Genomic DNA, 15,383 nt, shown 5'->3' on the forward strand with positions numbered 1-15,383 from the left:
TCCTTGTAATCGCTTCTTAGCTTCAACCCTCGAACGGAGTCCTCTTCCATGTGAGATCCAAAATCCAACAACATGGCGCTCCTACAAACGTCCCTTATTTGGGCTGTATATGCAATTGTGGTAGCTATACTGGCTGCAGTGGCCTCTGTATTTATTTATACTTACCAAACCCCTCGGGATCGCTGTCCATCGGTGATATTGACTTGTATCGTTGCTGTCACCACCCTTCTTGCAACTGTTCTTTTGGTACCAGTCGATGTTGCTCTGGTCTCATCTACGATTAATCCGGCTCTGGGTCGGCGACAGGACTGGGCTACTCAGAGTGAAGTAGATAGGATATTATTGTGCTTGAAAATCGTGTATTACTTCCTATACTCTTTGGACGCCCTCCTATGCCTTATTGTGATCCCTTTCATCTATTTCTTGTACGAGGAGTACGACGAAGTGGCATCTGAAACAGAACAACAGTCATTTGGGCAGCGGTTCTGGGCTGCTTTTAAATACACAGTCTCTTTCCTTGCGATAGTGGTTGTGCTGTTTCTCGTTGGATTCTTCGTGCCTGTTGCGAAAGATGGGGATGGTGGCGGTCTGGATTATTTCAAACACCTACTGACTGAAAACCGTAAGCTTGGGGCTCCTTCGAATTATTGTTCCTTCAGCCGGTATATCGTATACCATCGAATGCTGTTGCTAACAGGCTCCTACCGCAGGCGGCGAACGTGCCCTTACATTTGCTCTTGGTTTGCTGATAACGATAGGCCTGTGCTTATATGTTTTATATACTTCCACGGGTCTAGCGCTGTTTCCTATTACCTTAATCAAGGAAGGCCCGTCAGTTATAAGCCCGACATTGAAAGCGACTACAGCTGTGCAGCTGTGTTCTAATCGGGAACGACAGCGCCAGTTAGAAGGTCGCTGCAGAGGAAACCCGGGACTGTTGTCTTCAAAAGACCGTAGAGAGCTGGATACCCTGGTTAGGGAAGAGCGAACGCTTATTCGTCGACAACGCTTAGCGGATGAAGCTCACGGCAAACATCAAAATTGGTTAATGCAATTGTGGCTGAAATTTGGAGCCATATTCCGTCCATTTCAGCTGCTATCCGGTGTTATTTTTTCACTTCTTGCGCTTATTATATGGATATCTATGCTTTTGACGACGATCGATAAGGCCAAGAACTCGTTCTGCAAACAACGATGCGGATACATTCTTGGACATATCAATGTTTTCAACCCCATCAACTGGGTCTTTGTCCAATCCGCCAAAATATTCCCAGTGGACTACGTCATTTTCACCTTGCTTGTCTTATTCCTTTTCAGCAGCTCCATCGTCGGTATTTCTGCAGTTGGGATTCGTTTTCTCTGGATCAGAATCTTCCAAATCCGGAAAGGCCACACATCGCCTCAAGCTCTTCTGTTGGCAACGGCTATGTTGATGTTGATCATACTAGCTTTGAACTACTCAACATCGATGATACTCGCCCCTCAATACGCAACTTATGGGCCGCAAACTTTCTGTGACCGAGAGCTTAGCTTTTCTGAAAAACAACCGGATTGTTCGCGTGATAAACATCTTATTAGGCCATGCTCTGAGGTGGCAGATAGTTTGGCTGCCAAGCAAGTCTGCACTCCAAGCGTTGTCAGCACATTTCTTAACCGTGTAACGATGAATTTTCCCTTTTTTGGTGCCATTTTCTTTTGGGCCCAATTCGCTTTCCTAGGTAGGGATTCTTTACCTCTCTGATATGATTTGACTGGAGGCTCTAACTAGACATGCGATCAAGGTATCTATCTACTTGTAATGGTCACCGCTCTCTTACACTCTCCGAAATTGGATGAGCGACAGCTCGATGAGGATGCTGAAGAGGCCGAAGAAGAAAGCCTACTAGCAAACACTAGAGGACGGGCTGAAACTACCTGGGAGGACATCACTAGTAGGCTGAGAAGGCAGAATGAAGTCGACCGAGCCGGAGCTTAGGTTTCTGTAGGGATTTCTCTACTTCCTCGATGCTTGTCTCCTTTTACCCCACTGTGATGAGGTTGCCAGCTGAATGTGAGCATGTTTGTATATGTTTGGTGACAATAAGAGGGATCGCACCCTACTATGTGATTGAGTTCGGTGTTACCTATTACAAATCCTATAATACAAAAAAGAAAACTGGAGATAAAGCTATCATAGATAACCACAGCCTTCAGGGTCTTACGCGGTCATTCAGAAGCGCAAGGGCGCTTTCGAATGCCTTTACAACATTGACATCTATCTGGAGAGTTAGAGGAAACAGCATTGTCACTTTGTAAGAAAGTGTTAATAACATACAGTGTTTTCGTTTCTTCTCCAAGTCCTCCTCAGAATTTTGTACGTGCTGCATTTGCGTTTTGAATCTATCAAGATTAATAAGCCTCACATCGTACTACAGCCTCGTACTTTCAATCGAACCTCTTTAGCGCTCTAGCTTCATCACGAACAACAGTGGTTTGGGACCACGCCATAAAAACCTATGACAATGACATAAGTTTTAGAGTATGTCTTTGCGGAGGGGATACGATGAAGAAACCTCTAGCAGCTTCGAAATCTGAGCTCGCAAGTCTTCTTCGGCTGTTCCGTGTTTCTCCATGGCGTTGGCATAATGCTCCTGGAGACGCCCCCAGTCGTAATCTTTGAGACCTTCGAATGACGGGGTCAAATTCCCCGGGACTTCATACACACTGATGCTTCGCTTTCCTTGAAGCATTTGTGGCGAGTACTGAGTGGAATCGTTCTTATCCGCCGTATCCATGTTAAGTGGAAGGGCTCACATATGAGCCGATTTACCGCCCCTAGCAGTGAGTGCAATGACTGAAGAATTCGAGCTCCTTTTTAAAAGAAATCTCCGAAAGTGAATGCAGAAGCTCATGGATAGAGCTCAGGAGTATTGCTAGTCTAACGGGTATTTGTCGGTAGGTAAACAACAGATACTTCAAACTTAGAAAGAGGACAAATGCCCCAGGGCCGGGAGTGGACAGTCGTAACCAATTAAAGAACATACTACTACTCCGTACGTAGATACGTATTGCCGCTGACACGGAGACAACTAGAATACGATAACTAGCATATGTAGTTATTTTTTAAGTTTTATCATCGCTACCAGCAGCTTTGTTTTTTCTCCTTTGTTAATATTTGGGGGCTGGGATTTAAGCACAATACAAAGAGTAGTTCCGGCCCCCGGGGCCACTAGTTAATATTGCCGAAGTGGGAATGATATCGCGTCATAATACTCAAATCTGCCGCATCTGGCCGCCTCACCGATAGCCTTCAACGCCCTGCAGTTCCATACTTCCAACGTCACACATAATATCAGATCAAAACTCGTACTCTTGGGATGAGCTGTCACGTATGCTCCCGTGCTCCAACATCACGACTTAAATATCTTTGCCCTTCCTGTGCCCGCAATCAGCTCTATCAGCTCCGAATCGAAAATGCCAGGATTCTTCTAGAAAATGAGTCCTTAGGACAACAGATCAATGAGACAGTGTCCTCTACAAGTATTCTTGAAGCATTATCGGAACGGCCTGACTCTGGACATCTCAGTCTCAAGAATGAGGGCCACATAGCTTGGCCCATTCAAATCATCGCCAACGAGAAAACCAGATCCTCCTTGAGGATAAAGCTACTTAAAAGTCGAACAGAAAACTTACGGCTAGAGATCAAGAACAAAAAGCGCAACATATCAGAACACAAGCTTACGCTAGCGCAACGTCGCTCGGATGCTGGATCTGCAAAGTATCAACTTGCGGAACGTGAAGCAGCTATCTTATCTGGCATTCATAACAATGCCAAAAGAACGGACCACCTGTGGCATTCATTGCACAGTAAGACGGCTGAGGCTCGGATATTTTTATGCCGTGAAGCCGCCTACCTTTATAATCTACAGCAGAAAGTCAAAAAGAGAGATGGTGAAGTTAAAGAGGCATATACAATTGGTGGCATACCTATCATAGATCTTAGGGACATGAATGGAAAGTTACGATCTCTATTTCGTCGGATACTAAGCAAATATTAATGGAAAAAAACAGGTGCTACACCGTCGCAAATTTCAACGTCATTCTCCTATATTGCTCAACTCCTAGTACTTGTTTCACATTACTTGTCCCTAAGGCTTCCTGCAGAAATCACACTTCCTCACCGGAATTACCCTGCGCCTACCATATACGCACCCTCTGGGTCTTATCTCTTGCGTGAAATGTTACCCGCATCAAGTACGTTGCAGCCCTCGCCTTCTAGTTTAACACCATCACGAACAGCGGATCCGCGGTCTTGCTTTCCCCGACCCCGACCACTCTCCATTGACAGAAGTCTCCCAAAACTAGCCAGGGAAGATCCCGGTACATACGCTCTCTTTATAGAGGGGGCGACGCTATTGGCTTGGAATATTTCCTGGCTTTGCCGGACTCAAGGACTCCATATAACGTCAGATTCTTGGGAAGAGATCTGTAGCATTGGAAAGCATATGTGGCAGCTACTTGTTGCACCCCCGGCACAAACATCAACACTCGTTAGAGCGTTCGCCGGTCGAGACGTACAATCAAAGGTGAAGATTACGAGAGACCCTCCCAAAACAATCATCCAGCGGACAAAGTCATTCCCAATGCTAGGTCATTACTCCCATGGTACTGTGCACTCTTTCCTCGCTGCTTCAGAGGGTACCGAGTACACGCGTACATGGAGGCTTCCAACTCCGACGAAAGTTGCAGACAAATTAAAGTCAAGCTTATTAGGTGAAATGGCCAGTGCGGAATGGGAGGTTTTGGAGAAGAAGGAATGGGATAACATACCTGAGGCGCCACTACAATCTGTTCATGAATCCTCAGCCAATCGGGAAGACGAGAAGGATGAATTAAATATATCAAACATTGAGCCATCGGAAAACAATTGTGCTGAGCCAGAGTCTCCAAAGGAGCCTGTAAAGTCTAATCGGCTTAAAGGGACAAGCGGTTGGACTAAGCTGAGAAACAGGTAGTAATGCCACATACCATACTTCTTCGTCCCTAGCATACTCCGGAGTAAGGTATCGCTTTCCAGCAATACAATCTCCACGGATTTTTTATCTTTTTGCTTCTATCTTTCCCCGTTTAGATGTACTATGAACATACGGTATTTTAGGTACTTGAGGAGTAAGTTACATCGGAATAACTTGGATTGAATGGTACCTAGTGACGATGCGCTCCAGTGTTACTAAGCAATGAAAATTGATTGATAAGATAATATTAAAACTAATTTAACGCGTGTTCATTTTATCTTCACAGCCTCTCCGAGTTATAAATGTCCTTCTCCCCAGCGTGGGAGCCCCGTCAACGGCACCAACCGCTACATACTTCAAACTTACCGCGAGACATCAAATATTCCTCATTGTTGCTTAATATCCAGTTCCAGTATTTCAAACTGTATAGTTAGTCGGAGAGCGGCAACCCTTCAAAAATCGGGCTTGAGCCAGAAATCTCGAAGCTTGTCCTAGGTCATGGATCTGATCACCATCCAAGATTACACAAGGTCTACACAAAAATGGATGAACTCACAAGGTGGCAGCGGAATGACTTGGAAAAGTTTAGTGAGTTTCAGAGAATCACAATCAACAACCATCCGAAATGCGCTTACCACCTTGGTTGGAAGCCTCACCTGAAGAACCACCTTTACTGATCCAGGACTCTTATAGACATTGAAAGCGCTGTTGAATTGAGTGCATACATACCAGAGGCAGTTCTGCGGGCGGAACTACACCGAAGAAGTGGGATCAGAGACTCTGACAATGATAAGCCATCGTGTGGCTCGAAGGATCGAGGTGTTTACAACACTCCAGTACATGTAATGGCACTGTTCCTCATTCTACTGCTGAGTACTTTAGGTATGCTCATCACCAACCTGACTGCGACTGGATGCTCTCTAACTTAACGTCATGAAGCTTGTTCATTCCCTGTACTTGCCCGTCGGTTCCCACGTCTCCCAATACCACGGCGTTTTCTTTTCCTTTCCAGGCATTTTGGGACAGGTGTATTGATAGCTACGGCCTTCGTCCATTTACTCCCTACGGCGTTTGTGTCCCTGACAGATCCATGTCTTCCTCGATTTTGGAGTGAATCATACCGTGCCATGGCTGGTTTTGTCGCCATGGTTTCCGTCTTTGTTGTGGTGGTGGTAGAGATGTTTTTTGCCATGAAAGGAGCAGGCCATGTTCATGGGAGTGAGTACGACCATTTGATTGGTGATGTCGGTGGGGATACTGCAAGCGTCTATCGGAATGAGGGGCCCGAATACCTACAAGAGTCAACAGAGAATATTCACCTTGAGGGCATGCCGGACGGCAGCTGTACAAGTAGCCTGCCGCAATCCTCAGGTCACCTGCTGAGTGACTTTACAGACGACGGCAGTCAATCACAATCCGCAAATCTGGTTGCGCACAAAGAGGATGTGGAGGTTGATCTTGAGGGACCAGACTCTTACGATGGCTCACGTACGAATGCTCATCGAAACCCTTACTCACAGTCAGAGTTGGCTCGGCCTTCGCCGGCTATATCGTGTGAACATCCGGACACTATGTTGACTATACAGAATCCGCAACGTCAGTTGCTCCAGTGTCTTCTTCTCGAAGCCGGAATTCTCTTTCATAGTATTTTTATTGGAATGGCCCTTAGTGTCGCAACAGGGACGTCATTCATTGTACTGCTCGTGGCCATCTGTTTTCATCAGACTTTTGAGGGTTTCGCTCTTGGCTCGCGTATAGCATCGCTGATTCCGGACCTTTTTGCCCCATCCTCGATGAAGCCATGGCTCATGTCACTTGCATATGGGACTACAACGCCCATTGGTCAAGCTATCGGTCTTATTTTACATAACCTATATGATCCAACGAGCACTGCTGGTTTGCTTATGGTTGGTATTACGAATGCGATAAGCAGTGGGCTTCTGCTGTTCGCTGGGCTGGTTGAACTTTTGGCCGAAGATTTTTTGAGTGAGTCAAGCTACGCAACCTTACATGGGCGAAAGCGCGTTGAAGCATGTATAGCAGTTGCCTGCGGGGCTTTGTTAATGGCGTTGGTTGGTGCATTTGCCTAGGAAATGCATAATCCCAGCCTGCTTTCATCATGTTATGTTAGTGTAAAACCTGAAAGCTTGCATGTAACTCAATGCTCTATATGATATCCCTTGCAACCTTCCTTGTCTATGGACTACAAGTGCTCGCTGTAGCTCTTAACCTGTGTATATTATATACATTATATGATTAATGTTATATCTTTATATTTCGCTCGGTCTTCTGACCCTCTCTCTCCATTAAGGTGAAGAGCGTTGTGGTAGAGTGGTATGGAGAATGAATGAACCTATTCACCAGACAAAATATCTGTCTAGGTTGGGGGCATACCCATTATCATCGTTTCAATGTCAAGCCTACCATTGTAACTATCATATATAGAGAGTTAAGTGGTTTATAAACATGGTATATCCACCGTAGAAAATTTTTATACACAGGGCAAATAATCAATCCATTCCGTTAAAGGAATCTCGAAATAAGCAGTATAACTCGATATCCACTGCATTCCAGCATTTTGAGTGGTCACCAATGTTCTACCACTTCTCCAGCTTACATAAGGTAGTAGTTCTGGTGTTTCATGATTCATTTAAACAAGACAACCTACCTTAACCGTAAGCTTACAAGAGTCTCTACACAGATCACTAAGCTTGTTATACAACCTCTAAACGCAGTGTCCTTTGACAGAACAAGTTCATTGCTTTTGAACAGAACTTCCAGCATTTTATTTACATTGATGATGCTTCGCCCCACACAGCAGACCGTGGCAATCAAAGGATGTCTATGTACTCCAGGTTTTCCTTCAGATGCTACTGGTCTGAGTATTCCTATATTCCATACCAAGATCAAGGGCGACTCGGCATGACTCAGACGAGAGATTCGACAACAATAGCGCTAGCACCACCTCCTCCATTACAAATCCCGGCACAACCAATCTTACCCTTTCTCGCTTTCAATACACCGAGCAATGTAGTCAAGATACGAGCACCGCTGGCGCCGATAGGATGACCGATAGCCACTGCACCACCATGGATGTTGACTTTATCTTCAGCCAACCCCAGGAGTTTCATATTGGCCAGAGCAACTACGCTGAACGCTTCGTTAATCTCGAACGCATCAACAGCATCCTGAGCCACACCTGCATGGCTGAGGGCCTTGGGAATTGCTAGAGCTGGGGCAGTTGTGAATTTGCTTGGCTGCTGGGCGGCATCTCCCCAGCCAAGAATCTTTGCAACAGGCTTTAGGTTAAGCTCTTTCAGTTTAGCTTCTGAGACGAGGATAACAGCAGCAGCACCGTCGTTAAGAGGTGAGGAATTCGGGGCTGTGACCGTGCCGGATCCGGGGATAAATGCAGGCTTGATAGCTCGAAGCTTATCCGGGTTAAGCTACGCAATGAGTATATTAGCAGTGGCCGACGACTTAAAAAATCTGTAGAAAGTAATATCTTCCTCACATTCTTTGGTTCTTCGTCTTGTGACACAGTCACACCTGGCTTGCCCCTAAAGCCAGGAAGTTCAATAGGCGCAATTTCTTCGTCAAAAAGGCCAGCCTTTTGAGCCGCCTGTGCTTTTTCGTAAGTGCGAATGGCATAATCATCCTGTTGTTCCCTGCTAAAGCCATGATCCTGAGCACACTCCTCGGCTTGCAAGCCCATGAGTTCCTGCTTTCCTGCGTCTGTCAAGCCATCCTTCATAATACCGTCCACCAGACTCTGGTTGCCGTATTTCGCACCGACGCGAAGGTTTGGAAGGTAATGAGGGGCGTTAGACATGGATTCAGCACCGCCTGCTACGACAATATCCGCATTGCCAGTCATGATGGTCTGTGCACCGAGAATAACCGCTTTCAAGCCAGACGCGCACACCTTATTAACCGTAGTACAGACAGTTGATTCATTGAGACCAGCGCCGAGAGCACACTGTCTAGCAGGATTTTGTCCAACGCTGATCCATAGAACGAGAATGTAAGTGTGCCTTCGATGTTGGCTATAAGGTATAAGGGTGGACGTTGACTCACTTTGCGGAGATGACATTGCCAAAGAAGACCTCCTGGATATCAGACGGCTTGATTCCATCCGCTTTGCTGAGCGCAGCTGAATTTCGAGTTTGTTAGTATATCAACACGTACCGCCACTCGAGAGCTGTCATACCTTTAATAGCATGAGAGCCTAACTGCGGGGCAGTGAGACTTGAGAGCGACCTGTGGAAGCGGATAGTCAGTGTAAGTCAATATTGTACGTATAGACAAGGCACAAGGCCAATCTCACCCCAAGAAAGAGCCGACTGGGGTGCGGGCAGAGGAAACAATATAGACCGGCGGAAGAGAAGACATATCGGCGGCCTACGATAGCTGATTAGAAGAGTCGTAAACCAAAAGCTTCTGTAGCGTGAAGCGTTTAAAGGGGTTCGGTGTGTGGTAAAGGGCACCCGTGTAGACAGAACTTGCCGGTAATAAAGAAGATTGGTGGGATTAAAGGGGGGAAGAAGGGAAACAAGAAAGAGTTGAGTTATTCAGCCGACGATAGCAGTGAGGTATCTCTGACACGAGAAGAGGTGGTGAGAAATCAAAGTCATTTAAGGACCCCTCCTGGACGTGGCATCCGCGCGGCGGGGCTACCAAAATGGTAGGGTCGACGCACGGACCACTCGGTGAGTCCATTAGACGGACTTCAGCAGCTTGGGACAAAAAGAGATGCGACAGCTCACTGGTGACAAGTTTTTGGCAGCTTGAACCACCTTTCCCACCGCACGATGGATGATCTCTACGATGAGTAAGTTGCATCCAATCTAACGCTCTAATTGTGCAAATTCTAATCAAGACCACACAGGTTTGGCAACTACATTGGAGAGGCTGCAGATTCAGATGAAGACGGCCAACACGACGAAGTGAAGCCTCGGGCTTTCGCCTTCAACGAGGCGTTTGGGGAGGAAGAAGATGAAGAATTATATGGGCAGCAGTCTATGGAGGTGGACGGTGGGCACTCTCTTAAAGCCCCTGGATTTAGTCGGTGCTGATATATCTCATTACAGAAGCCCCCTCAAATGCCGTCATTCTACACGAAGACAAACAATACTACCCTAGCGCACAACAGGTCTACGGGACAGAGGTAGAGACATTAGTTCAAGAAGAAGACGCACAGCCTCTCTCCGAGCCTATCGTTGCCCCCGTACAGCAAAAGAAGTTCGCCATTGAAGAGACTGAGCTCCCCCGGGTTCACTTTTCAAGGGAATTCATGACTGATCTTCTGAATTTTCCTGAACAAATAAGGAACATTGCGCTTGTCGGTCATTTACATCATGGGAAGACCGCGTTCATGGATATGCTTGTTATGCAAACGCATGATTTGACTGAACGGCTAGAGAAGCGAGCAGGTAAAAGAAAGGAAGTACAGCTTCGTTATACCGATATTCACTTTCTAGAGAGAGAGCGAGGCCTTTCTATTAAATCAGCTCCTATGAGCCTAGTTCTTCAGGGCACTAAGGGGAAGTCTCATTTGTTCAACATTCTTGATACCCCGGGGCATGTGAATTTTGTTGATGAAGTAGCTGCCTCATCACGACTGGTTGATGGCGTGGTGATAGTCGTTGATATTGTGGAAGGAGTACAATCGAATACGGAGCAAATCATCAAGCACGCTGTGCTAGAGGGCCTTCCGTTGACCATGGTTGTGAACAAAATGGATCGGCTGATCCTCGAACTGAAGATACCACCCAACGACGCCTATTTCAAGCTCAAGCATGTGATTGAAGAAGTCAACACTGTCATTGAAAGTGTCTTGCCTGGACAAGGCGAAAAATGGCGACTAAGCCCAGAAAAGGGCAACGTCGCGTTTGCGTGCGCTTCAATGGGATGGTGTTTCACCCTTCAATCATTTGCTGGGATGTATGCCGAGACTTACCCTCAAATTGAGACCTCGGATTTTGCTCTGCGTCTTTGGGGCGATATCTTTTTCAACCCAACAAGCCGGAAGTTCACGCGGAAAGGGGTTGAAGAAAATTCTAAGAGAACTTTTGTCAAGTTTGTCCTTGAACCAATATACAAGCTCTATTCTCATGCCATAAGTGAGAGTTCAGAAGACCTGAAACGAACACTCGCAAGTGTCGGCATCCACTTGAAACCATCTCAACTGAAATCAGACGCGAAGGAGCTACTCAACCTGGTTTGCGGACAGTTCTTCGGTCCTGCTACAGGATTTGTAGACATGATAGTACAGCATGTACCCTCTCCAGTTGAGGGCGCGCAGATGAAGCTGGACCGGTACTACACTGGACCCCTCGATTCGAAAGTGGCAGCCGCTATGACTACGTGTGACGCCGATGGTCCTCTCGTTGTCCATATCACGAAACTCTTCACGAGCACAGACGCTTCAAGTTTCAATGCATTTGGAAGAATCATGAGCGGAACTGCACAGCCTGGACAACAAGTTCGAGTGCTGGGTGAGGGTTATACTCCTGAAGACGAAGAGGATATGGTGACTGCGACTATCTCGGACACTTGGATTGCTGAGACTGGCTATAACATCATGACCAGTGGTGTTCCGGCCGGAAACTTGGTTCTCTTGGGTGGCGTGGACAATTCAATCGTGAAGACAGCGACTATCGTGCCTCTGAAACTTGAGGATGACGAAGACGCATACATATTTAAACCAATTCGACATATGACCGAGTCTGTTTTTAAGGTCGCTGTTGAGCCTGTTAATCCGTCTGAATTGCCAAAAATGCTTGATGGTCTTCGGAAAGTCAACAAGAGCTATCCTCTGATCTCAACCAAAGTTGAGGAGTCTGGGGAGCACGTCATCTTGGGAACCGGTGAGCTCTATATGGACTGCGTGCTTCATGACTTGCGACGGCTCTTCTCTGAGATGGAGATTAAGGTCTCAGATCCTGTCACCCGCTTTTGTGAAACTGCTGTTGAGACTTCAGCCATTATGTGTTATTCTATCACACCAAACAAAAAGAACAAGATAACCATGATTGCAGAACCTTTGGACGACGGAATCGCAGAGGACATCGAGAGTGGCAAAGTCAGCATCAAAGACCCAATTCGCAAAGTGGCACGTTTTTTCGAAGACAAGTACGATTGGGATAAACTTGCAGCTAGAAGCATTTGGGCCTTCGGCCCAGACGAACTAGGGCCTAACATATTACAAGATGATACGTTGCCATCCCAGGTTGATAAGAAGCTTCTTGGAAGCGTCAGAGACTCTATCACCCAAGGTTTTAGCTGGGGTACTAGGGAAGGTCCACTTTGTGAAGAGCGTAAGTTCACCAATCTCTAAATCCTATTTAACCCGAAGCAACACGGCGCCGAGCTTGAAATACATCTATCAAGTCCAGTAACCTTTTGTGCTAATTGGCTATAGCAATTCGAAACACAAAATTCAGGCTCACAGACGTCTCCCTTGCCGACCAGGTCATCTACAGAGGCGGTGGTCAAATCATTCCCACTGCGCGACGCGCAATTTATTCATCGTTTCTCATGGCATCTCCTCGCTTGATGGAACCCATTTACTCCTGCACGATGACAGGGCCTGCGGATGCCGTCGCTTCAGTGTATACTGTCCTTGCGCGCAGGAGAGGTCATGTCCTCTCTGATGGGCCCATCGCCGGAACACCGCTTTATTCAGTCCGTGGCTTGATTCCAGTGATAGACTCATTTGGATTCGAGACAGATCTTCGTATTCACACACAAGGCCAAGCTGCAGTTAGTCTTGTCTTCGACAAATGGAGCGTCGTGCCAGGGGACCCGCTAGATCGTGATGTCAAGATAAAACCACTAGAGATGGCCCCTGCAATGGCCACTGCTCGAGACTTCGTGCTAAAGACAAGAAGACGAAAGGGCTTAGCGGAGGATGTCACCGTAAGCAAGTTTTTGGAACCGGAACTCTGGAGAGGCTTGAAGGAGAGTGGCGTTTTGGACTCATGACCTGTTTATCACTGGGGTCCAATGGTATACCATAAATTCCATGTAGTTATATCATTTGATGGAATAAAAAATGACCGAATATCCTTGTGAAGACAATGCCAAGTGATGATATTTTATAGGCGCGACAAGAGCGCTACTTTTCAGCCTGCCAGATAGTTCGAGTTCACTGGCATGTCTCTAACATCTTCGCGATAACGCCCATTAGTGTTCCGTTTTCCAAAGCAGCGGCCACTCGTTCTTTGTCCGCCAGCTGCTTGTTCACTTCATCAGCAGTGCTGTGTGTCCCTTCTTTGATTCGTACATCCACACGAAACCGGGGAGGAAGAGATTGCTCAAGCCGAACACGTACACCGAGACCTATGACCGTGGCGAGGCTACAGTGCGTGATAGTAGGGGTGATGAGGACAGTAACTGTTCGTAGAGGCGAAGCCGGTACATATGGGAGTGTTGGGGTAATAGAAATATCAGGAAGAGACACAACCGCTAGAGCTCCCAACGATATCGGATGCTCCGGGTCAGATATAGTCGATACGAGATCTAGAGATTAATAAGTGGTTTTGTTTGACGTTCCTTTGGCAAGCAGCCGTGCCTTACCGTAGATTTCTTGTTCATCTATCGGTTCTTCCAACAGATCATCATCATCACTTTCTGACTCTGATGACGACGTAAAGCCCTCTGGGGGTAATTTACTCGCATACACAAAGGGAAGCGCGGACGCAAAGAGACCATTCCCAAAGATACCGGGCTTGCGAGACGGTGCAGGTCGCAAGCGTTTTGGAAGATCAGCAGCATTCAATATTGTGGGATTCGAGTTCTGCATTTCGGATGCCATTGTGTGGGCAAAGAAGTGGCCGACAGTCTTTAATTGCTGGGTAGGAAATCACAATTGTATGTTTTCTAGACGAGGGGTAAATTTACTATGGGGATGGAGAACGGCCATGTGGAACAATTATTTTCCCTTGATAAAGTCTAAACTCTATGAATCCATCTCAAGAATTTGATATAAAAGATCTAAAACCCAAACATCCGATAGAATTAAAAATTGCTCCTTATGATGGACATTCGTTCGACGTCCCTTTATGCGCAGAAGCGTTGAATACGTATCTTTTTACTTTTACTGCTCTTGTTCCTACTGATAGGGGTAAGATCATCGTCTTTCAAAGGTCGAGAGAGACTTTCCAGCCCCTACGTCAAGAAATTAGACAAGTAGCGCGAGTGATGTTGTTAACTACCTGGACAACTTATCTGGTATATACATTATGCGAAGCTTATATCACTATAGTGTAAGATCAAGGAGGGTGCTTTTAAATTCACTTGTATGAATTGGTGCTGGATGTAGTGTTGCATGTACTGTACCTAGGTCCTGCTTGACCGATCACCACCGGTGTAACCGGCAGATACCTATAGTAATATTATTCCCGCCAGCCATTAATATGGCTCATATGGGATCATGATCCTGGCCAAGAAAAATCCGGACTTGCACATCGTAGCAGAGTTGTATTGTACCCTCCCTATCTTGCTAACACAGCTCACATAATAACCCAAGCCCCCAACCCGCCATGGAGTGAGGGACGATCGGGAGCCTAGAGACGAGTAAGAGCTGCACATTGCACTAAAAGCAAGGTAGTATATAGCATCAAGAACTCAAGTATGGGATATATCTTCGGTTTACAGATAGGAACTTTCTCCCGAACTTAAAAAGAGTCCTACCAATTATCTAAGTCACATCTACGCTATACACCCGCAGATATTCATCATGCTCCGGAATACTATACTATCATTATAGTATACAGTTGTTGAGCGAAAGTGATTATCAAATAAATTAGGCTAGTGATAACTAGACTAGCCTACAATTTAATAAATCTACGGAGTACGAGTCATGGAAACTTGGCAGAGCATCATCATTGTTCTTGGCACTTTTTGGCCGCTACCAAACTAGAGTGAGTACTCCGTACTGAGGAGCGGCAATCATGCGGCCCCTCAACATCCGAGGCGATCCTCTCCTCACCTGCGCCTAGGCCGGTTGACTCTTTTATTCGCACCCACTTCTTTGAGGGCTAATCGTGTTTATCCACTCGTCTGTTATTGTGGTTGGTTTCGCCACTGCCCTTTTTCATCATTGTTCGATACTTTTGAACTGTGTATATCATACTATCTGGCTACTATGAGACGCCAGGCATCTATCAGTTAATCAGGGACGTAACGTCGGCGACGCGGCATGCGAAATTCATCGTATTGGTGGGCTTCTGATTCCCCTGATGCTAGATTGTATCGCGTCCTCCAGGGTCAAGTTTTGGACCACCAGCTTCTGGTAGCATTTGTGGCCTTTTCTAGTGTTTCCCGCACAGCAGCCCGAGGTCCGCACATTTCATTCAAATGCTGACTGCAAACCGGGGGGTGATG

At 46.4% G+C, this 15,383-nt stretch overlaps 6 protein-coding genes across 6 annotated transcripts; 4 read left to right on the top strand and 2 right to left on the bottom strand.

The window, feature by feature from the left end:
• Window positions 1-72: 72 nt before the first annotated feature.
• AO090103000016 (putative LMBR1 domain protein) lies at window positions 73-1,975 on the top strand (the record flags this gene model as incomplete). The annotated part of the gene is made up of 3 exons (XM_001826584.3): window positions 73-622; window positions 711-1,718; window positions 1,782-1,975. 3 exons carry the CDS (start codon window positions 73-75, stop codon window positions 1,973-1,975), a joined length of 1,752 nt encoding a protein of 583 aa, XP_001826636.1.
• A 1,381-nt stretch (window positions 1,976-3,356) lies between these two features.
• On the top strand, window positions 3,357-4,994 carry AO090103000014 (Atg14 domain-containing protein; the record flags this gene model as incomplete). The annotated part of the gene is made up of 2 exons (XM_023233486.1): window positions 3,357-4,014; window positions 4,051-4,994. The coding sequence occupies 2 exons, from the start codon at window positions 3,357-3,359 to the stop codon at window positions 4,992-4,994; spliced, it is 1,602 nt and encodes a 533-aa protein (XP_023093775.1).
• Window positions 4,995-5,536: 542 nt separating this feature from the next.
• AO090103000013 (putative ZIP family zinc transporter) lies at window positions 5,537-7,084 on the top strand (the record flags this gene model as incomplete). Its single annotated transcript, XM_001826582.3, has 3 exons — window positions 5,537-5,582; window positions 5,688-5,876; window positions 5,934-7,084. The coding sequence occupies 3 exons, from the start codon at window positions 5,537-5,539 to the stop codon at window positions 7,082-7,084; spliced, it is 1,386 nt and encodes a 461-aa protein (XP_001826634.1).
• Window positions 7,085-7,921: 837 nt separating this feature from the next.
• On the bottom strand, window positions 7,922-9,386 carry erg10B (acetyl-CoA C-acetyltransferase; the record flags this gene model as incomplete). Its single annotated transcript, XM_003190853.2, has 5 exons — window positions 7,922-8,440; window positions 8,509-8,998; window positions 9,072-9,147; window positions 9,205-9,254; window positions 9,322-9,386. 5 exons carry the CDS (start codon window positions 9,384-9,386, stop codon window positions 7,922-7,924), a joined length of 1,200 nt encoding a protein of 399 aa, XP_003190901.1.
• A 419-nt stretch (window positions 9,387-9,805) lies between these two features.
• AO090103000011 (116 kDa U5 small nuclear ribonucleoprotein component) lies at window positions 9,806-12,980 on the top strand (the record flags this gene model as incomplete). The annotated part of the gene is made up of 4 exons (XM_001826580.1): window positions 9,806-9,825; window positions 9,883-10,028; window positions 10,085-12,313; window positions 12,418-12,980. 4 exons carry the CDS (start codon window positions 9,806-9,808, stop codon window positions 12,978-12,980), a joined length of 2,958 nt encoding a protein of 985 aa, XP_001826632.1.
• Window positions 12,981-13,143: 163 nt separating this feature from the next.
• AO090103000010 (iron-sulfur cluster assembly protein CIA2) lies at window positions 13,144-13,812 on the bottom strand (the record flags this gene model as incomplete). The annotated part of the gene is made up of 2 exons (XM_001826579.3): window positions 13,144-13,517; window positions 13,575-13,812. The coding sequence occupies 2 exons, from the start codon at window positions 13,810-13,812 to the stop codon at window positions 13,144-13,146; spliced, it is 612 nt and encodes a 203-aa protein (XP_001826631.1).
• Window positions 13,813-15,383: the final 1,571 nt, after the last annotated feature.

Source organism: Aspergillus oryzae, chromosome 8, assembly GCF_000184455.2.
Source record: "Aspergillus oryzae RIB40 DNA, chromosome 8".
Lineage (NCBI taxonomy): Eukaryota > Fungi > Ascomycota > Eurotiomycetes > Eurotiales > Aspergillaceae > Aspergillus > Aspergillus oryzae.